The 23,365-nt window shown below is 34.8% G+C and overlaps 1 protein-coding gene across 1 annotated transcript in view; it reads right to left on the reverse strand.

The window, feature by feature from the left end:
• Positions 1-22,530, reverse strand: part of xab2 (XPA binding protein 2) — a 29,280-nt gene extending 6,750 nt beyond the window's left edge. Inside the window, exons 1-15 of the mRNA XM_056454100.1 lie at positions 22,385-22,530; positions 21,278-21,426; positions 21,081-21,204; positions 14,678-14,875; positions 12,852-12,986; positions 11,513-11,677; positions 10,996-11,140; positions 10,763-10,914; positions 10,549-10,668; positions 9,158-9,289; positions 4,889-5,020; positions 4,689-4,802; positions 3,333-3,495; positions 1,406-1,596; positions 68-190 (exon numbers count right to left, since the gene is read on the reverse strand). Coding sequence (XP_056310075.1) covers positions 68-190; positions 1,406-1,596; positions 3,333-3,495; positions 4,689-4,802; positions 4,889-5,020; positions 9,158-9,289; positions 10,549-10,668; positions 10,763-10,914; positions 10,996-11,140; positions 11,513-11,677; positions 12,852-12,986; positions 14,678-14,875; positions 21,081-21,204; positions 21,278-21,426; positions 22,385-22,420 — 2,079 coding nt within the window. The 5' untranslated portion in view covers positions 22,421-22,530. The remainder of the gene's footprint in view (positions 1-67; positions 191-1,405; positions 1,597-3,332; positions 3,496-4,688; positions 4,803-4,888; positions 5,021-9,157; positions 9,290-10,548; positions 10,669-10,762; positions 10,915-10,995; positions 11,141-11,512; positions 11,678-12,851; positions 12,987-14,677; positions 14,876-21,080; positions 21,205-21,277; positions 21,427-22,384) is intronic.
• Positions 22,531-23,365: the final 835 nt, after the last annotated feature.

A 23,365-nucleotide genomic window follows, 5' to 3' on the forward strand; every position in this document is an offset into this window, starting at 1 on the left:
GGACGAGGCCAATCAAAACACAGCACACACACAACATGACTAAAGAGATATGAACGATTATATTTACCCTCGGGTCACAGATCTGAGAGCAGTAAGAGTAAATGGCTCTGGCTCTGTCGATCTCTCCAAGTTTGCTCTCCATGTCAGCGAAGCGCAGACACATGTCTCTGGCATGTTCATCCGGCAGGACCTGCGGCAGACCACATCAACTTATTACAGCACAAAACTGACTGAACAAGCGAACTGCCTGATTATTAGGTCTGAGCATAAACAGATTTGTTTTTAATAGGTGGTCTATATATATATATATATATATATATATATATATATATATATATATATTTCAGATTGGGACTACTTAACATTACTATGAACCATCATCTGCGACTATGGATTTCGATGAGACTAACATCTACATGTTTATAACCGAAGTAGAACTAACAGGGTTCACACTAGTTGAATAACGGATAACAAATCTCACGGTTTGGATCACGCTATGGGTTTTTTTAGTCACGGATCAGACCATTTTTCAGATCAGCCAAAAAGGGGAGGAGACAAATGTCATTTGCTATTCAGTTATTACAAAAACAGTTCTGCAAGACACTTTTGGTTTGAACAAACAGAACTTAGAACCTGTAATTTTATTAAAAATGAAATGAAGAAATAATCAGCTGAATAGAATTAAACAGTGAAATGTTCAGTACTGTGAAAAATTCACTTTTACTATTTCTGTTGCTGATAACGCTAAATGTAGAAATCTACCATTATAATTTGTAAAGCCTATATTTATTTCATGTTTCATTAAAGGTGGATCATTTTGGAAAACCTTTTTAGTGACATAATTTTGATGGTTGCTTGCCACCTACTGGTTACACAATGTAATTGCAACAACATTCACTAGCGTCAAGTTTCATTAAATAGTGATTTTAATCTTTACCATAAACATCAGAGTATATATCTGAGCTATAAACTGATCTCCCAGTATTTGTGTTATTTAACTAACTGAAAAAAGTGTAAAAACTTAATTTCTCTTGATCAAATGCAGAGTTGACTGCAGCTCTTCAAAGGATTAAAAAACATAAGAAAAAAAAATCATGTGACTTGAATGATGTGGGAGGCGATCTCTCTGTGATTGTTATAAATGTTGGATTAACCTACAAGTTCAACAAAAGTTATTAATCTGCAGGTCACGAGCATTGCGAACTGTGGGGTTCTGATCCGTTACACCTATAATAAAAAAAATTAAAAATATGGGAGAAATACTGAAAAATGCTTTAACATAATGATAGCAAGATAAAACAAGATATGAGAATCTCAGGAAAAATGGGAGGGTTGACACACATGTGTGATCAATACCCAATCCAACTTGACATGTTGCAAATGAGCACCCAGGCAGACAGTTTACCTCAATGGCCTTCTGATAGATAGCTCTGGTGTGTGTGACTCCATAGATCTCTGCTGCGCGTTTGATGTAGATGTTGAACATCTGATGGCGTTCCTCTGCCTCTACAGCAGCAGTGGCTCTCTCGTACACAGCCATGGCATGTCGAGCGAGACCGTACTCTTCCTCCAGTTTAGCATACAGTAGGTAGATGGCTGTTAGACAACAAAAATTAAATCAGGACCTGGTTTAATTATAACAACTTTTAAAGCAAAAAGACTTAAAAAACTAATAGTTATCACCAAACTTTCTCAGCTGACAGATTACTACATAATGAATGACAAACATTTTCAATATGCAGTCATTTGCACACATTCCTAGCAAAGATATCTCAAGTCAGGCTCAGAATTATTGTTTGTTTCTTTTTTGATGTATTATAGTCAATATAATTTTGGTCATTTCTGCTAAATATAATTGAATAGAACTATGTATGAACAAAATGTATAGACAAGTCTGGTCTATACAAGTGCTGCTAAAGTGGAGATTTATGGTTAAGAGCTTGAGTAAAAACTAGGAGTGTCAAAAATTAATTGTATTCTACTGCGACACAGCGCATGATAAATGACGTCATTTATCTCATATGTGCTATGTCGCAGTAGAATACTATTTGAACGAGGTGAAGGCGAGTAATTGAATGCTCCAACTACTTAAAAAGCAGACAACTGTGCACAATTTACTGCATGTGAATTTGCTGGACAGTCATTCACTGACACTGAAGTACAGCTGAACCAGGAGACACTATTTCACTTCTAGGGAGAAAATGAAAGCTCACTCTCTCTGTCTCTCTCTCTCTCACTTTGGACCTTTGAACTGTTGGCATGTTTGTAAGGTAATTTTTCCTCTCCTCTATCACTATTAAAGTGTTAGTGGATCCTGTGATAGCTGCACAATGTGGACTTTTTATGTGCATATAAACTGTTACTGCACATTCTTCCGTGTGCGCGTCACTCATCTGTGAACAGCGCTGACAGTTTTAGAGCCAATCACAGCCCTTTCTGTTGAGCTTGTGAACACAATGACTGATCATAGATATGTAAGAACACGCTTGACAACACTTAAAAAACAAGCGGACTAATATTTACATTAGTTTTTTTGTTATAAAAGCTCATGTTGTCTTCTCAAGTACAGTCCATTTATCTGACTACTTGTATTAAATGACAAAATTGTGTTACAAATAATATACTGAATAAATATATTTAAAATTTTTAATTCAAGAATTCTTGTGTTGTGAAGAAAAATATATAATTGTGGATGGAAAACATTGTCAATGCACCATCATGCACTGAGATATCAAATTGAACTGAATCGATGACATGATAATCTTTTCTGAACCAAACCGTGAGACCAGTGTAGGTTCACACCCCGAGTTAAAACCTTTGAGAGCATTAAAATATAAGTGAAAATAAATATATATAACAAATATAACTTTTAAATATAATATAAATAAATATAATTGAGATCTATAGACATACATGTATTAAGGGTGGCAAAAATTAAGAGTGCTTTTGCTTTGTTTTTTGTTTTTTTTACATTAGACTGAGACAAAAACACTTTATGAAAACCCAAAAAGCCCCCAAAAAATGGCAGATTTGTAAAAAAAAAAAAAAAATACTGTGTTTTCAACTACAGCAGGGGAGTTCAAACTCGGCCCTGGTGGGCCAGTGTCCTGCATATTTTAGTTCCAACCCCAATTAAACACACCTGAACTAGCTAATCAAGCTATTTCTAGGTGTACTAGAAACTTCCAGGCATGTGTGTTGAAAGAAGCTGGAGCTAAACTATGCAGGACATCGGCCCACCAAGACTGAGTTTGAGCACCCTGAACTACAGTGTCATGTTTCAAAATGTCAAACTATTAACTATTAGTAAATGAATGGAGTCCACTTATTACTTTTGGCATATTTGGCTGGACACCCATCCAGGGCTTGCTCGAACAGATCTCGCGCTCTTTCCAACTTCTTGCCTCCATAGCGGTCGATGAACTTAGTGAGGTACGTGTTCCAGATGTCATGAACATTAGGCCACTTGAAGAGGGCAATGCCACGCTCATATGCCTAGAATCAATAAGTTAGATCCAGAATTATTGTAAAATGAAAATCAATGACATGAAAAATAAAAGTAAATTACATTATACTCATAAAATTTACATTTTATTAAAAAAAAATTATAATTAAAAAAAAAAAAAAAAAAAATATATATATATATATATATATATATATATATATATATATATATATATATATATATATAAGCTGAATTAAAATAAATTTAAATGTACATAAAATAAAACTAAAATTAGTATTTTGCTTATTTATTTTAATTATTTTATATGTTTTACATTCTAATTTGTTTATTTTATTAATTAAAATGCAATTCCTTAAAATATACATAAAATCCAATAAAATCATTTAAAATACTTTTCGTTTTAATCATTTCTTTTTTATTTAACTTTTTTTTTTACATTCTAATAGATTTTTTTTGTGATTTTGTTTTTAATTAATTAAAAATGTTTCATTTAAAATGTAAATTAAATCCTAAAATACAAAGAAAAATAATTAAATGAAAAGTTAAGTGTACTTTTCATTTTAATAATTTCAATTTATTTATTATTTTTTTACATTCTAATTCATTTGGGATTTTTTAAATTAATTAAAATGTTATTATTTAAAATGTAAATTAAATCCTAAAATGCAAGTAAAATAATTAAATAAAAAGTAAAAAATTTACTTTTCATTTTAATCACTTCATTTTTATTATTATTATTATTATTATTATTATTATTATTATTATTTTACATTCTTTTTTCATTTGTTTTTCAATTAATTAAATTTTTTTTTTATTTTACTTTGTAATTTATTTATTAATTAAAATGTAATTCCTTAAAATGTAAATAAAATCCTAAAATGCAAGTAAAAATAATTAAATGAAAACTTAAAAAAAATGTATATTAATCATTTTATTTTCATTTTTTTTATTTATATTTTATTTTTAAATAATTTAAATGTAATTCAATAATGTAAACAAAAAAATCAATTACAAATAATTTAATTAAAATACAAGTTTAATACGTTTCAAATTAAACGACAAATACATGGATGAATTAAAAAAAAATACAGAATTATAAAGTGTAAATCAATTAAAAGGTGAATACATCTAATTTAACATGAAAACGAAATGAAATTAAAACAATCACTGTTAATAAATAATAACAACAATTAAAGTGACAGATCTAGTTGAAGTCCTTTACCTTGAAGCTGTCCTCAAAGTAGTTGTGCTCTTCGAGAAACATTGCATAGTTGATGATGATCTGAGGTGTGGCGATGCGGAGGTCAATGATGCGGTCATACACTGCCTTTGTGGACTGACAAAAACAACAGCTCTATTAACACACAAAACAGCAATAATCTGACCGTTTAATCTAGCTTGTTTTACAGTAGTAACAAATACCTGGAATGTGCCAAGACTTTCTTCCAAGTCTGCAAGCATAGACCATACTTTCAGGGATTTATATACACGATTCTGCACAGGCTCAGATGAATCAAAATACTCGGCTTTTCTCGCTGGAATTGCTGTTGCTTTCTGTATAGACATATATATTAAAAAAACATTGACTGTCAACATTTGGAAAGACATGAAGATTCTCACTGATCTCTTTTAAGCCCCATATGGCTTGAAATAAAATATGGTGCTTAAGCAAGCATCAAATCTAGGCTGCAAAACAACTCTAGATATTAACAAATAAAGCACTACAATTACCATAAACACAAACATGACCTTACAACTTATATATACTTATATATATATATATATATATATATATATATATATATATATATATATATATATATATATATATATATATACTGTGTCTATACAATTTCAATTTTATGCCGTAGTCAAAAAAAAGTATGTGCATACAAAACGGCGCTGCGAAAAGGGCCGAGATTAATTAAGATGATTAGACCATTAAGTGATTGGTTCATATTTTAGATTTCTGTCCAGAGAGGTCATGTTTTGATCTTTGATTGGTCTCACGTAATCACGTGATACCATTTCACAGGTCAGAGTTCACCAAGCTTGAACTTTGCAACCCAGCAAACTGCAAAACTTGTCGCACGAGCTTGCGTTTCCGGTCTGTCGCATTCGCACACGTATGAAAAGAAGTCTATGGGGAGAAAAGTGCAGTGTGAATGCGGCTTTCAGAGATGTACAATAAGATCATAAAATATGTTGTTATGTTGTCATTTTAAGTACTAATAAGCAGCCAATATCTCAATAAATTGCATGTTAACAATTAAACTTCCTACTAGAAACATGTCTTTTGCCTGAAAACTTTAATCTCTCTCAGACCTTTAAACCATGCAAATGATAAAATTCCACTCCATTGTGGACAAACTCTGTAGCAACATTGTAACTATCCCAACTTAACATTGCAGATCTATGTGATGTGACTATTGCGGAGATGCAATGCGATATCGATGCTGAAGCGATATATTGTGCAGCCCTGACAAACACTAGGAGTGTAACGGATCATGGTTGATCTGTGATTCGTACGGATCACAACCCATGGTTTGGAACACATGTGACCTGCAGATTAATATTTTTTTTGACTGATAGAATAATCCTCAATTTGTACCGATCACAGAGAGATCGCCTCTTGCGTCATTCAAATCACATGTATGATTTAGGCTTTCCTGTAAAATATAATGATGACGGAAAAAGTTGTGGTAGGTTATTCGGCATGTGGTGTTTTTTTAGGTTATTAAGGGTGTTTCCTGTCACTACTTGTTTAGCCTGGGTTAATGCATTCAGTGTAAGCTGCATTATTAACCATTAAAGGATCTCAACACCCACACAACATAAATTATAAATGATGATGAGTTTAGGTGAAACCACTGATGTGTATGGTAAAGATTAAAATCACCGTCATGTGCATTTAACGACGCTCAAAAATGAAAGTTGTAGGCAGCAATTACATTATTTAACCAAAAGGTGGTGACAACCAGCCGTCAAAAATATACCACTGAATAATTCTTCAAAAATGACACATCTAGCAATGAAACATGTTTTATAGGTGAATAAGACGATCATTTATTGAAAATTAGACTAAAATAAATATGGGTTTTACAAATTATAATGTTAGATTTCTACATTTAGTGTTGTCAGCAACAGAAGTAGTAAAAGTGAATTTTTCACAGTACTGAACATTTCACAGTTTAATTCTATTCAGCTGATTATTTCTTCATTTCATTTTATGAAACCAAAAGTGTCTTGCAGTACTGTTTTTTGTAATAAATGGAAAGCAAATTACATTTGCCTTCCCTTTTTGGCTGATCTGAAAAATGATCCGATCCGTGACTAAAAAACAATAATGTGTTTCGAACAGTGAGATTTGTGATCCCTTACACCACTAACAAACACAAAATAAAAATGTACATAAAGCATCTGATAGTAGCGACCGAAATATTTGCACAAGCTCTGCAGTTGTCACAACACAGCAGCTCTTATATAATATATATTTCATCAAAACAAGAAACTTTACAGAACGACACATGAACAAGTAAGAATGATCAGAGCCAATCAAACATAAAAATGGCATTTTGTACTGAGTGCAATCGGCTGTTAAAGCTTGATCCCATATTTATGCCAGCTGTCAAGCAGATGTTGTAAGCAGAGAGCACAACTTGTTAGAGAAATCAAAAAAGGAAAAGCCTCTGTGAACAGCAAATGATAGTGATTACCAGCTGGATCATATATTTCCATAAAGTTTATTTTGAAAATCCAGTAAAGCACAACACTAACAAACTGACATTAAACTAGATCACTCTCTGCATGATATAATAAAGCCATGATGACAAATGTTTTTGTTACTTTAACTCATTTTAATCAGGTTTAAATAATTTTATTAGTTAGAAACAGTTTCAGAAATGCTTTAAAATGTGCATTTTAATCGATGTTTGACGCAAACTGAGACATGAAGAGAAATTGGGACGTGATTTAGTCGTTCCTTTTTTTTAAAAAAAACAGCCACTAGCATTTTGTTTAAGCTTAACTGCATCAAATGAAAAGCATCTTGAAGGGGGCGGGGCATGTCAGATACTACAGAGCATTTGATTGGTCACGATTTGATGAGCGAAATATGAAGTGACCTGAATAAAACCATTGATCTATTTAGGTGGAAGTGACAAACTACAAGCTTTACATTTTTACATCAACATTTTATATCTTCTAAATGCGAATTTTGTCACAGTTTTGGAGCACACTAGCTTACAGACATCCTAAAAACTAACAATACTGATACTAACATCTAAAAACAACTTTCATTTAATTTAAAAGGGCCTTTAACTTAATATTTTTCAGGGTTTCTACATTAAAAACAAATGTTAATTAAACCACATTAATAAGTAAATAGAGTTAATAAATAAACGTTTTTTTAAACTTTCATTGAAATATATTGTTAGTGATTGGATGTGTGTTGGCCCCACTTGGGTATAGCTTTACATGGACTTAATGGAAAATTAAGACCCGTTTAAAAAGATTTAAGACCTACAACACAATAGCTCAGTGGATTTAAAACTTTTTAAGGCCTAAAATTAGTTTTTTGAATTTAAAGACATTTTGGTCACGTTTATACTGTCAGGTCTTGGTGCCCAATTCCGATTTCTTGCCTATATCTGATTTGTTTGCTTGTCCATTTACATGTTCTTTTAATTGTGATTTCCAATTCATGTGTTTACACTTGCCGTACAATTTACGACGTCACGCATGCATAAAGGAGGATTCTAGCATCTGCACCACACTAGCCACTATGGAAGAAATTGTGTTGCTTTTAGCTCTGTGACATATGCAAAGTTCACCCAACTTTAAAATGATTTTGAGCGGAGGAGGAGGGAAAGGGCTGTCATCGCAGCTTGCATCTATGGTTTATATATGGTGTCCTCCACCATTTAGAGGAAGTTGTGGGTACGAGAGAGCTCTCAGGTCTGGTGGGAGCAAATTGTGGTGACTGACCACTTTCCTCCTCCATGTTTCCTCTGTTGTTGTTGTTGTTGTTTACCGCATCAGCGTCTCCACACACGCTCTTGCTTCTACGTCATTAAACCGCGGAGAAATACCACATTGTCGCAAGTTTAATGATGTACAAAACATAATGCCTCAATAAATCTAATCTGCCTTTTTACATGATAGTCCGATCTCTGAATATGCGAATGCATGTTTTTTTTTTCGTTTTTACACAGTCATAGAACAAAAAATCTGAATTGGGTCACATTAAACTGATAGTGTAAATGGGGCCTTTAAGACTTTTTAAGACCCTGCAGATACCCTGATTTTTAGTTGAGATGACTAAAAAAATTCAGTTGTTAAAGTATTTTAGGCAGCGAGGTTTTCTTTGGAGTATGATTTCACTTGAAATATAGTCTGCCCTTAAAAGAATAGTTCACCCACAACATTTATTTAGTCACCATTAAATCACCCTTCAGTGGTTTCAACCTTTTCTGTTGAACACAAAAGCCATTGACATCCATAGTAGGAAAAACAAATACTATGGAAATCAAAGGTTACAGTTTTCCAACATTTGTAAAAGTACCTTCTTTTGTTTTCAATAGAACAAAAGACAGGTATGAGAGCAAAGCGTGAGTAAATGACAACAGAATGTTCATTTTTGGGTGAACTATCCCTTTAAAGCAGAAGAGCTAATAGTTCTGTCTCTCTTACCCTTAGTATCCTCAAAGCTTGGTCGTAGTTCTCATGTCTCAGCTCCATCTCTCCATATTCACACCACACTGCAGCGAGATCATCCACCTGTTTGTAGTTCACCTTTGTGGCCTTCTCGAAGATAGTGCGAGCCTTGAAGTTCAAATGAAATAGTTGACTGTCAGTTCACAGCATTCACATATATTCATTCAGCAGATGCTTTGATCCAAAGACAAATCACCAAAAAAAGCAACTTTATTTAGATGCTGTTAAAAGCAATGTTAATCTCATCAAGGAAATTAATTGGGAAAACTGTTTGTTGCCTATAGCTTGACACAAACACGATCTTGACAGGTCCTCTTTGCTAATAACGTGATGGAAAACTCTGATCTGCTAATCTAATCAATAAACAACTCATTATGGTCGACGAAAACAAAAGACAAGACTAAAATGTAGTTAAAAAGAGAAAAACTAAACAATTTTGGTTATAATCTGCTGCAGTGTGCTGTTTATTTATTAGATGAGATAACAGAGTCTGCAAGTTCAGTCACGTTACTAATGCACTGGACCAATCAAGTTTTGGTTTCTTCAGGCCATTTTCATTGACAATATTAACACTGGTGACAAGCCTCAATTAGATTAGCATTTTGTACTTTTTTCTGTCATTTTAACTCTCTGAGAGATTTAATATGACAATGAATATGTATATGGCAATGATTATGTGTTTGGCCTTGGTGGAATATATCAGCTATGCTGCTGCTGTTGCTTTAGTTATTACACTGCCACTGCAAACATAACATATACGTATTTCCTGTAGCCGATCCATAAACAGGTGGAGCTGGGGTGGAGGAAGGCAGAGGTGGGAGCAAGTCACACATGTCCAAGTCACAAGTAAGTCATAACCTTTAAGTCTCAAGCAAGTCAAGTCAATTTTTGTATGACTGAAGCAAGTAAAGTCTCTGCATAATTCAAGCAAGTCAAATCATAGCTTGTCATAGTAAGTCACTGTCAATCATTTAAATTTTTGATGATTTAACATTTAGATTAAAATAAAGTAGTTGTGGACTATAAAAGTTTTGTAACAAAAACATTGTTGTAAATGTTGCAAATTTCCTACTTGCAACAAAAAAATATGCATTTCCACTTAAAAAATCTTGAGTCAAGTCACGGAGGATAGAATACGAAAATGCGCTGTAAATTGCTAGTAGAAACAATACTGGGGTTTTTGAACATTGAGGAGCGAGCTCATTGGCTGCTTAGGTGACGGTAACTAATCACCTGAGCCATGTAGTTGAAAGCAGAATGGATAAGGCTTATCATTCTGCATGCCCAATAGAGTTTAATGACGGAACTTCGCGGTTACCATAATCAACTACAATAATCATTGTCAAGAATTAAAATTAGCTTCATACATCATCTATCTGTTCATTATCCTCGTAGAATCTGGCGAAGGACACCCAAAGACTGTGAGGCTTTCCTGTGGCTTTCATTGGATCTACTGTTTGCACAGCTTCTGTATACGTGTTGATGATCTACAAGAAAAAAACACCACAGGACATGAAAAAAAACACACATAATGTTGAAACAAATATGAATAGATATTCAAATGTAAGTGATGTTTCTGACCTGTCGAGGCTGGCCCTCATAGAGTTTGACTCTCTTGTGCCACTCGTGAACGTTGTGAGGGTTTTGACGCAGCAGCACGCTGTTCAACAAGAGTGGCCGGCGAGTTATCAGAGACTCAAAACGAGCCAACCTCAACTCCAAGTCAATGTCATCTAGCGTGGAGAAATCAGCACTTCTGTAAGACCAGCGTCAAAGCTCATTTCCTGTAAGGTCATTTCCGAAAAATCTCTCACCGTCTTCATCCTGGCCTAGTTCAGATGTGGTCTCCATCTTGGCAGCGATCATGCTCTCCTCAAACTGCGCGTAGCTGTCGAAAACTTGGGTGAAGTCTCGCACGGTCACAACTGTTAGGATGGCTTCTTCGTAAACATCTCGAGCCTTGAGGAGGCAACACAGATAATGATGTCAATTTGATTAGTGAGTTCAGATCAGTCTTTGGGCCATGTTATACACCTGGCGCAATACAGCTAAGTGATTTTTTGCTATTTTCAGACAGGTGCAGGTGTCATTTTCACGTTTTGCACCATGTTGTTTAAATAGCTAACGTATTGTGCGCTCATGGGTGTGCTGGTCTGAAAAGGAGATGTGATAAGGTGCATAGTTGCTATTTTAAGGCAACTGAAATAAACCACACCATTGACCAACAGAAAGCTAGTCTAAAGTCAATAGCGCAGAGTTTTCCTCTTTAGATATCGCACTTAAGATTGTTAAAATAGTGCCTCTTTGTGTTTTATTAAATGTGCGGTTCACCTTCTCGAAGTGGCCACTGCGGATGTAGTAATCAGCCATTGAGCACCAAAGTTTGCCCAGCTGGTCAGTGAAGCGAGTGAGGCCTCCTCTGATAATCGCTCCCACATTCAGCGAGGTCACCTTGTCCGGGTTTTGTGAGATGAGGTCACAGAGTTCGTGCCACAACTGGAATTCAAAATGTACAATAACAAAAATGTTTAAAATATGGTACACATAATTCACAAACGTAATTAGTAGTGGCGTAATGGATCACAAATCTCACAGTTTAGATCACATTATCAGCCAAAAAAAGAAGACAACAAATGTAATTTGCTTTCTATTATTACAAAAACAGTACTGCATGACACTTTTGGTTTAATAAAATAAAATAAAGTGGTTTTATCTAAACTACATACTGTTAGGCCAGTACTTCTGTGTTATTTCATAACTAACTCAAAAGACTAAAGACTCAATCTTTCTTGATTTTTGCATTTTCAGATTTGAATGCAGCGATTCGAAGGATTAATAAACATATGCAAATCACCATCATTTATAATTTATGTTGCGTGGGTGTTGAGATCCTGATCTTTCCATGATTAATCATGCAGCTTACACTAAATGCATTAACGCAGCCTAAACAAGTAGTGACAAAAAGCATCTTTAATAACCTAAGAATAACACCACATACTGAATAACCTACCACAACTTCTTCTGTCATCATTATATATTACAGGAAAGCCTAAATGCTTCCATACATGTGATTTGAATGACGCGAGGCGATCTCTCTATGATCATTACAAATTTAGGATTAATCTACAAGCAAAAGAGTATTAAATTCGCAGGTCACGTGTGTTCCGAACTATGGGTGATCCGTACGAATCACGAAATCAACCATAACCTCTTACAGCCCTAGTAATTAGGGTTGTGCGATAGAGCAAAAATATATATATTTCAGTATTTTTTTGCATAAGTTAAAGAGATTGTTTACTCAAAAATAAAAATTCTGCTATGCTTTACACATTCTCCACTTGTTTGCGTTTTTTCTTCTGTTGAACACGAATGAAAAAAAAACTGAAAAATGTTGGAGAAAACAGTCACTGATTTACATAGTAAATTGTAGTCTCCCTGTGGATGTCAAGGGCTGTGTGTTTTTAAGTTTCCAGAGAAAGGCAGAAGTCATGATGCTAAAAATAACATGACTATCAATTGATTATTAAATCAAAATATCATTAATGATTTATGAAGGATCATGTGAAGTGAAATATTTTTTAAAACTAAAAAAATGCTGAACTATAGTAATGTTTTTACATCCAAGAGTTACAGGACACATCATTATTTTTTGAATCTGTCATTTGCTTACCTGATAATTGGACTTTCCTTCTTTAGAAACAAAGTTTTCATCATTGACCACAGCTGCCAGACGTAATGCGGCTTCATCCAGGCGTCCAACTGAGCGCAAGTAATCAATGTATTCCTCTGCATTCTCAGGAGACAACTGCACACAGGGCAAAAAAATGAGTGTTTTATTCATTTACAGCTTGAAGCATAACGCTTGAAATATCAACTAACCTTCAAATCAAGAGTGTAAAAAGTACTTAGCATAAATAAGTACACCCCTTTTTGAAAATTAACATTTTTATCCATTTCTCAGTGAACATAGCCATTCATTTTTGGTGCATTTAAACAAAACTAATTTTATTAACCAATTCTATTCTTCAAAATAAGTGTTTGGTCAGCTAACATCTTTATGAACAGAAAGATAATACATTTAAATTCAAATATTTAATCTAAATTTTATCATTTTTGTTTCTCTTGATTTTTCATGTTTATTACATTTTTATTTTCACCCAACATATTAATTTGCGTGTGCTAATTTTTGGACTCGTACACTAACTTTTTTGTGAGACAAATTGTATTTAGGCTTTGGTACCCTCTAATCTGAAGCCGCCTTTCCACTGCACACGACATTTGGATCCTGTCAGGATACGCCCCCTTGTGGCTGTCGCACAGAATATTCAGTTTTGTCGTGCACCATGGGAAGCCGATTCTCTCGGTGTGTCCGAAATAGAAAAAGTAAGAGCCTTTATTCTCCGTCCATTCACTATGGTTGAATGAACGAATGAATGAATGAATACTAGAAACTCACCATAGACTGCTAAAAATTTTAGAGGGAATGTAGACACAAGATTAAAAATAATAATATATTTTATTACTCATTTATAGACTTTTTTCTGATTCAAAAAATAATGACAAACTCCCATTTCTCATCTTGCACACATGGACCTGCTTAGACAACACTGGAATACATCACATCCAGTCACATACGGTCTAATCGCAGGAGTTCAAATATTTTAACAGATCCGCAGCTCAAATCGCGTACGGAGATAATCGGAACTCCATGCAGCTCTCAAGCCTCCTTTCTACTGCACACGACAAATGACAAGCCAGAAGCCATTCATTTCCAATGGAGAGTAGTCCAGGAGCTGTGTAGAGTTCAGATTATCTCCATGTGCAGAAAATTCACATTCGATTTGAGCTGCGTATGCGTTGAAATATTCTCCTGCGACTAGACCGTATGTGACCGGCTGACCGGATGTGATGTATTTCAGTGTTATCTAAGCAGGTCTGTGTGCGCGAGATGAGAAATAGGAGTTTTTTTCGTTATTTATTGAATCAGAAAAAAGTCTATATTAAAAACATTTCCATTCAGAAATGAGTAATAAAAACATTTTTATGTTGTCTCCACATTCCCTCCAAAATTTTGCGGTCTATGAGTTTCTAGTATTCATTAATTCAACCAGGGTGAACGCATAAAGAATAAAGGCTCTTGCTTTTGTTCTCCTTTTTTTTCAGACACTATGAGAACAGCTTCTCTCCCATGGTGCACGACAAAACTAAAAATTTTGTGCGACAGCCACGGGGGGGGGGGGGATGGGGTATTCCGACAGTCGTGTCCAAAAGTGGTGTGCAGTGGAAAGGCGGCTTCAGACTACTCTCCATTGAAAATGAATGACTTCCGGTCTAACGATTGTCATTTGCCGTGTGCAGTGGAAAGGGAGCTGAATGCATATGCACAAATATATTACTGTAAAGCATCCTTTAGAAAATATTCATTTAAAAGCGAGCTCTATGAGTAATATACTCATTTATGCTATATTATTCCTAAGAATTATACCCAACTCTTACCTTCAAGTAGCGGCGGTAAACACGGATGGCAGTCTCTGGTAGAGGCAAGTTCCGGGCAAAGCGAAGATACAAGGGCCAGATGCGAGGATGCTGGGTGATGGGCAGAGCTCTTAATGCTCTATCGAATGTCCGTCTGCTCCGTGTAATTTTGCACTGAGACACCATGAACTGACAGTAATCAATCCATATCCTCGGCATCTGAGGAGAAAGTATTCACACTGCTTTAAACGGGCCAACATCAAATCACATGAACTACACTGTCATGTAGTATTGACGCTGTACACCTGTAATTACTACACTACTAAACTGCACACCTGTTCAACTGCTTGTTAACGCAAATACAAGTCAATCAAATGAGAAACTGCATTTAGGCACATAGACAGAGTCAAGATGATCAAATGAGTCAAAGCGAACAAAATCGTCACTTCCTGATTAACTGGCGCCAAGTATCAACAGTAAAACAGAATTTGCTGCAGTAGGAGAAGCTGCGTCAATCTTTTCTTAATCTAATAAATGACTCAGAAGGCAATCCTGACATGCAGTGAACGCGCGGTGGCGTTTAAAGGTGTCAGACGCGGAGCACAGATGCTCTTGATTCTGAAGGTAATTAATAATATAATAACACTAGTACTTAAACGGTAAGGCGTTTTAAAATGACCAAAACAACATTTCAGATGTTTTACAACGTGCTCAGTCTGCTGGTTTGTTTATTCACACACATTTTTATCATCACATGATCTCTTATCATAAAATAACATGACCTTTTTTAATACGCATCCTGAAATTTAAGCGGGAAAAATGTTTCCTTCATAGTTTATGCGCATCTTTTCCTATCGAATAAAAAGTTTATCCTACTCAGTTATGCGCACAAGTTTTTTTAATGCGCATTTTCAAAATTTATGTGCATCATAGCGTTTCCATCAACCGATTTTTTATGTGGATTTCCAAAATGCGCATAAAAATAGGTGGATGGAAACATATTGAATGTTAAATGAAATATAGGCCCAGGTATACTTCAAATTAAATGAAAATCTTTTTTGTTTGAGAGCAAAAACAAAAGAGATGGTATAGTGTTTACACACAATCAGACACCCTTATGCTACAGGAGGTGGAGTTGTACATGTGTCACATTGCCAGTATGTAGCAGTTTACTCCTAAACCTAACAACAATGGCAGCTATTAGAGAAGAAAAGTTCAATAAACATCTGCTCTGCTCCATAAAATCCAGCTCTGCTACTTGACTCTCGTTTGTTAATGTTGTTATTGTTCTCCTGTCTGACCTCTATGGAATGAGAAACAAATCAGGGGTGGAAGTAAATGCACACCAAAGAAGCGGGAGTTCGAGAACACATTCATCAATTGCATAAACGCAATGGACCAATGGTAACTCAAAGCTGTTTTGGAGCCAAAATAGCAATTTCCGCAAAGGTTCTCTTTAGTGAGCGGTTTCAAACTGCTGAAATTAATTTAAAAAGACCTTCATTTTGGCTGGATTTTGTTCAAAATTACATAATTTCATTGCTTTTATTGATTTTTTTGCTGTATATACAAGTATACCTGGGACTTAACCATTTGTTATAACTGAGGTATGCGGAAGAGCATCTCTGAACACACAACACATAAAACCTTGAAGCATATGAGCTACAGCAGCAGAAGACCACACCAATAACACTCCTGTCAGATAACAGTAAAATGTGGTTACAAATAATCCAAAACTGGACAACAGAGGATTGGAAAGGGAGATACGTTGACAAATCTACATCAACATCAGTATAGAGCAAGATTTGATGTATATTGAAGAACATTTCCAGCACTTTATTGAATACATGAATGAAGGCAGTTCTAAAGGCAAAGAAGGGTTCAAACTAGTAATGATGTACCCAGAGATGTATAGTAACGAAGTAGAACTACTTCACTACTGTACTTAAATACTAAAAGGCAGTATCTGTACTTTACTGGAGTATTGTTTTTTTCTCCTACTTCCACTTTTACTTAAGTACATATTTTCGATGAGTTTAATACTTTTACTCCGATAGATTTTTTATGAGCTGCATCGTTACTCGTTACTAGAGGTGTCAAAATGGTCGAAATTAGTTCAGTAATAGATCATAACGGGTTATTACGTACTGACGTCATTTATCTCCTATGTGCGGTGTCGCAATACTATGGCGAAGGACGGAGGCGCGAGGGCGAGTGAAGGCGGCACAGCACACGAGCCGCTATTTCACTACTACAGAGAAATTTTGTGAGACTCCATCTCTGCCTCTCTCACTTTGGACATTTGACCCACTGGCCAGTTTGTGAGGTAACTTTTCCTCTCCTCTTGGCTGTTAAAGCGATACTTGTGGATCCAGACCTGGGCGTGTATGAGGTGCAAGTTTTCTCCACTGTGTCTATTATAGATTACCTGTGATAACCGCGTATTTTACATACATAGACTGTAACAGCGGCTGTTCTTCCCGCCATCAGTGAACAACGCTTTCATTTCTAAAGCCGATAGCAGCCCTTTCTGTTGAGAAGGTGAAGACAATAACCAATCAAAGGGGTGTAAGACCTCGCCTGTCAGCGTTTAAAAAGCAGGCGGGAGAATATTTACATTAGTTTATTTGCTATAAATGCTCATGCTGTCTTCTGTGCATGAGTTTTGTTTGATACATTCAGAAAGAGTGTTTTTTTTTGAGCGGGTCAAATTAAGGGTACAGTTCATATATATTACTGCTGTATTAAAGGACACAATTTTATTACAAGTAACCATTTAACTGTCACACCAAGAAAAAAACCAATAGAATTTTTTTATTTATTGCATTTCTTAACTCCTAATGTCGCTAGTTAACACAATCAATACATTTTCCCCCAACACATCCCATAATTTCTAAAATATCAGCCTCTGCCAAATGGTTGAGATGTTGGTTTATGGTAAAAGTACCAGAATGAATAAATATACTATAAAAATATGAAAAATATGAAGGTTAAGACCAATTTAATTAAAACATAATCAAAATGAAACATTTTTGAATACTAAATCATAGCCATAAGCCATAAAATATTTCAGATTTTCATTTAACACAGTAATATACACGTTTTCTTTTTTTACAATAAAATCAAAATCAAGTGAATTAGAACGTTCGTTTACAGCGTTTACAACCAGTAATTTGTGCTCCGAAAATGGGTTTCAATAGCGTTTTGAGTGGATTATGGACTGTTTTTGTGACACACAACTTTGAAAGGTGTGTGTTAAAGCTGTTATAATCTGTCAGATCTGTGGTTCAAGCAAGAGAGAAAAACAGTATTGTAAGTCATGTTTATTTTCGTTCTGCTTAATGACGTGCCCACAAAAAAGAGATTTAAAATAAACAAAACAATATGATGTCTTTTGACTGCATTCTTTAATAACTACATTACACAATACTTGTACATTTACTTTCAGTACTTGAGTAGTAAATTTTGAAATAAACTACTTGCAATACTTAAGTACAAAAAATGTTGAATACTTTAGTACTTCCACTTAAGTATGGTGCTTAAAGAGCACTTTTACTTCTACTCAAGTCACTTTTTGATAGGTTACTTGTACTTTTACTTAAGTCTGGGTCTCTAGTACTTTATACATCGCTGGATGTACCTAATAAAAAGTGCCCAGTGACTGTATTTGCTCTTCTTTTAAACCACAGGCTCGACTTATCAGAAAACAATACTTTACACTTCATTTGTGAAGTAATTGTCTCTTTGGTTTTTGAATATTGTTTTTTATTTCTTGTCTGTTGTTGGCCTTAAAGTGTGACATCACTGTTAATTGGTTAATTTATGGGTGAAAAGTAAATATTAGAATTTTTGTAAGAAATGGGACTTCCTCTAGTGCAGTGTTTCCCAACCCTGTTCCTGAAGGCACACCAACAGTCCACATTTTCAACCTCTCCCTCATCAAACACACCTGAATCATCTTATCATAACATCAGAAGAGACTCCAAAACCTGAAGGTAATGGGTCAGAAAAGGGAGACATCCAAAATATGTACTGTTGGTGTGCCTCCAGGAACAGGGTTGGGAAACACTGCTCTAGTGGACTGTTCCCAAGAGAGGTCTTTTTGTTACAGCTCATTTCTGCTTTGATGTCTCGTTTTCTTTGTGTTACAGAACCTTATTCTGTTGAGAGATATTCTTCTGTTGATTTCTTATTCATTTAGAGTCCTTAGAAATTGTGTTATTTTTTGTTATCCCTTTAATAAATGTTTATTCATTTGTGTAAGTGATTCTTTATGGTACGGTTCAGATCAAGCTTGTCATAACAATATGTTGTTATATTTTCTACACTCATTTATTAATTACTCTATCATAATTTCTTATGACAATTAATATGGATGTACTTTATTATATTCCTATTACTCCAACTGTATATTTACTTTTCATTTTTTGTACCTACATTATATAGATGTCTTTGAATTTTGTGCTAGATTTTTTGCAAAGTGCAGATCTGTATTTTTTATTCAAAGAATGTCAAAACCATGACTCAGATCTTCTCCAAATTTATCAGATTTTACATACTGTGGGTCACACTGACATGACCTAGGCTGCGTCCGAAAGTCCCTATTACTCGAGTAGGTATTAGGCATAGATATATACATTAGATATCACATACGAACTCTGAGCATGCATCAATAGCGCCGCCATATTTGTACAGTGCTCCCAGGACAAATGTCAGTCAACCGCACTAGTTAAGACTAAAGCCAATGTGAAGATGCTGGACTTTAGTGCTGTGTACGGATGTAATAATGAGTAAACAAAGCATAAAGACAGAACATTTCTTTTTTTTTTTTTTTTTACATTTTTGTATGTTGTATGCTAAACAAGTAACGTTATTGATGATAATACAGTCAATTACTGAACTGATCATGAGGCAAAGTAGCACCAACTCGCACTAAATACTAGGCTTATGCTAGTTTTGTTGAATAAAATAAGCAAACAATGTAAATAAATGCTGCGGTGCTAGAAAATTGTATTATTGTCGGCTAAGAGAACGAGTCGTTAGAATGAGAAGTAAATGCAGGAGAGGAGGTGTGTTGCAGGACATGGATTAGATCAAATCTAACAGGGAGGGAGGATAACACATTTCCATACACACACTCTTTGTCAGCAATGCCTGTGCGGTCACTTATCCATCAATGTAGAAAAGTAACATAATATTTTTCGTAATTTAAAAAATATTTGCATACTGACCACGGGGAAAACTCCTGATCATAGATATATGTATATATGTCTATATATCTCTGGCTCTGGATGGCCAGTCCTCCACTACACCTTGATCCGGCATTAATTTCAAAGGAGCGCTACCCTGTACTAAAACGGCAGCTCTATTGATGCATTCCTTTCAATAAACACCAATAGTGAAGGCGACATCTAATGTAAATATTTATGGGTATTAGGAATAGGAATTTGAATTTACTACATGACCATTATAGAAAAGTACGTTCTATATACAGAATGAGAGTAGCATGAATAGAATTCGGACGTTCTACATCTGCCACTCATCATGATCTACCTGCATCAGTTGCATTGCTTCACTCCCATTCAAGAGTTAACACTTAGATATGCTTGCCGTTAACAGCAGGTTTGATATGCTGTCCCGGGATCAATCTGATTGGATTATTACTGATTACGAATAAGAACCTAGCCATGCTCAATCATATCACATGCTTCTCACGAAATTAGTTTATAAAACTTCACATCATGAATTATTTCACGAGGCATCATGGGATAGTGTGACATCCATTGCATGTGTACTACAGAATTTTTCTGGAAAGATAGTAGGTCATCAAGCTACTTCTCGCTTACTGTTTTTTTAATACTGTAAATTCAGACATATTTCTCGGCTCACATACTGTTTTTTACAATCTATATAGTAGGAAAGAATGCGATTCCGATTTCTTTACCCTGTCCCCAATTAGGCGGAGAAAACCTCTTGAAAGATAACATAATGTAATGACAAAATAGATACACCTCTTGTAGTGACACAATGGATAAATTCATTTGACCTTTACTGATCAGCATAAATAACTGGTGTTGACACAAAAAGATGCATGTACTCTTCCCTACATACTTCATGAGATCGTCTCTGGAAGCGCTCTAGCTTTCAGCACATGCTTTTGTTCTATAAGCTAATTAAACTCAGATTTCAGAATTTACATCTTAGAATACTCAGATTATTTTAGGTTATAGATTACATAAACTATCTTAGACATATTTGTTAGATCTACATGCGAGCTACTACAGCATTATTCCCATTACTGCTTTTTCATGTCTGTTCAAATAAAATAATCATTTTTAAAACTTAAAGACCTTGATTTAGATATCAGCAAATCTAAAACTCTTTACGACCCATAGGAACCCTGTGTACGAAACTTCAATGTTACCTTATGCATAAACACAAGTGCTCTCTCGTGACAGTTGTTCACCTCCTCGTATCCAGGATCTGTGATGCACTTTCCTTTCACCTGTTTTCTCCTCTCTCTCAGGTAGTTGTACCACAATTTGTAACTGAAAAAAATTATGTACATATTTAGGTTAAGTACACAGGTTCCAGTGTGTAAAAAAAACGACATCTATGTACCTGCCAGGCAGCTCTTTTAAAGCTCTTTCATAGATCATGTTGAGCACAGATTTCTGCGCATTTTGCTTGTGCTCAATGTAACGCATCCAGCACTTGACTGAATATGGATTCCTGATGATTTCTTCCTCATAAGGCAAATCATCGTCTTCCTGCAAAACACACGTGACTCTGTGATTAAGTTTCATGAACACTGATGAAAGCTAGCTCCAACATTAGATTATTGAGTTAGTAACATTTATAGAGGTTAAGTTGGTTTTATAATAGCACATTCTTTCAGTGAATGTGACATGCTCCCTAAATTGATTCCCACGCTACTTTGAATATTAGGTCTGAAATCACATGCAAGTATGACTTGTAAAACTTAGTACCATTTCTTTGACTGTGAACAGTGTTGTAATTTGATAGTCATCATGGGTTGCTAATATGATTAAGCTTTTTATAATTTGTTACAGTTCTGAAATTATATTACTTATATCATAAATGTCAGAATGTGCGAATATAGACCATTTTGAGTGACCCAAACGATAACAATGGTCCTAATTTTTATTTTCCACAGCTTCCAAGAAGGTCTACATATTAATAAATAATGTTATGATAGCTGTTTTAACATTAAGTTATGATTTAATTGCCTCTTGTTACAGCTATGAAATAGTTTGACAACAAGCAGGAAATGTTCATGGGCCAATGATGTCGCCTCATTGAAATGGTCAATAAACCAACTTTACCTTAATGCAACATTTAGGCACGTTATATGAAAGAAACAAAAATATTTCGAGCAGGATCGTAAGTTACTTATTTTATCATACTAATTCAGTTACTGAGTATCAGAAATGACTAAGGTTTTAAGTGAATTTTAAGGTAAACCTATGCTAACTACTGTTATTCACTTTAGATACATTATTATTATATGTGAGACGTGAATTAAAGCACAGGAAACAACAACATTTAATTTTGACAGACAGGAATCATATGTATAATTTATTATTTTACTAAAATTACTGATGTATCTTATTCAGCTGTAACGTTAGTTAGCAAGCTAATCACAGCTAGCTACGAAAAGATTGAGAACACTCACAAAACTAACTTTAAAATAGCTGAAATACATACGAATAAAACATCCGCCTTTCCGCTCAGCGATCGCATTTCCCCTTGCCAGAATATATCCGTGTTATAAAACTAGAAACTTGTGTTATTGTTGATGAAAATACAAACACTTTCCCAACGTGTTGGGTTCGTAGAGCACAATAGCCCCGCCTTTTCTGAGTGTACTCGATTCCTATTGGCTGACGCCTCCACTGAAGGCAGTTTGCAGTACGGTGGCTCAGGAGGCTGTTCAGTTAGCGGTTCTCTCGTGGGTTCTCCTGTGGTGGGGGAGTCTAAAGGCGTTTTAATGTGAGAGACTCCGATTTTTGGGAGGTAAGAATCGTTAATCTAAAAATTATTGAGATTTTTTTCTCGAAGTAAATAAACAAGTAAACAAACTATGACGACAATTAAAGGATTAAAGCAATTAAGAGTCATACTTTTCCATCAGCATTTTCAGCCAAGTTATTCATGTATTCAATAAATTTACCCCAAGTCTTTTCAAACATTGATTTTCTTTTAAGATTAAACTTTTTTTTTCAGCAAAAACATAAGACGAAAGTTCTCTAAGCCATACGATATCACTTGGTGGTTCTACTGATTTCCATTTGCAATGCATTTCTTTGCTGCTATCAGAGCCATTTTAATTAAACGTAAATTTTTCCTTTGATCGAGCAGAAGAACTGATTTATCCCCCAGTAACATAAATCTTGGATCAGGTGGAAGGTTAACTTTAACAATTGTGCTAATAGTTTGGCATTATATTTCTCCAATAGGTTTTAAGTTTGGAACGTCCAAAACATTTGTAATAATGTACCAACCTCGATATTATATCTAGAACAACATTCTGAATATGAATCACTTATCTTGTGCAATCGTTCAGGTGTAAAATATACCATGTGTTAAATATTAAACTGTAATAATCTATGTCTACTAGTAAATGACACTTTACTGATATGTTCCCAAGTATCTTGATCAAAAATGCATTTCAAATCTTTTTCCCAT

This window comes from Danio aesculapii, chromosome 3 (genome assembly GCF_903798145.1).
Source record: "Danio aesculapii chromosome 3, fDanAes4.1, whole genome shotgun sequence".
NCBI lineage: Eukaryota > Metazoa > Chordata > Actinopteri > Cypriniformes > Danionidae > Danio > Danio aesculapii.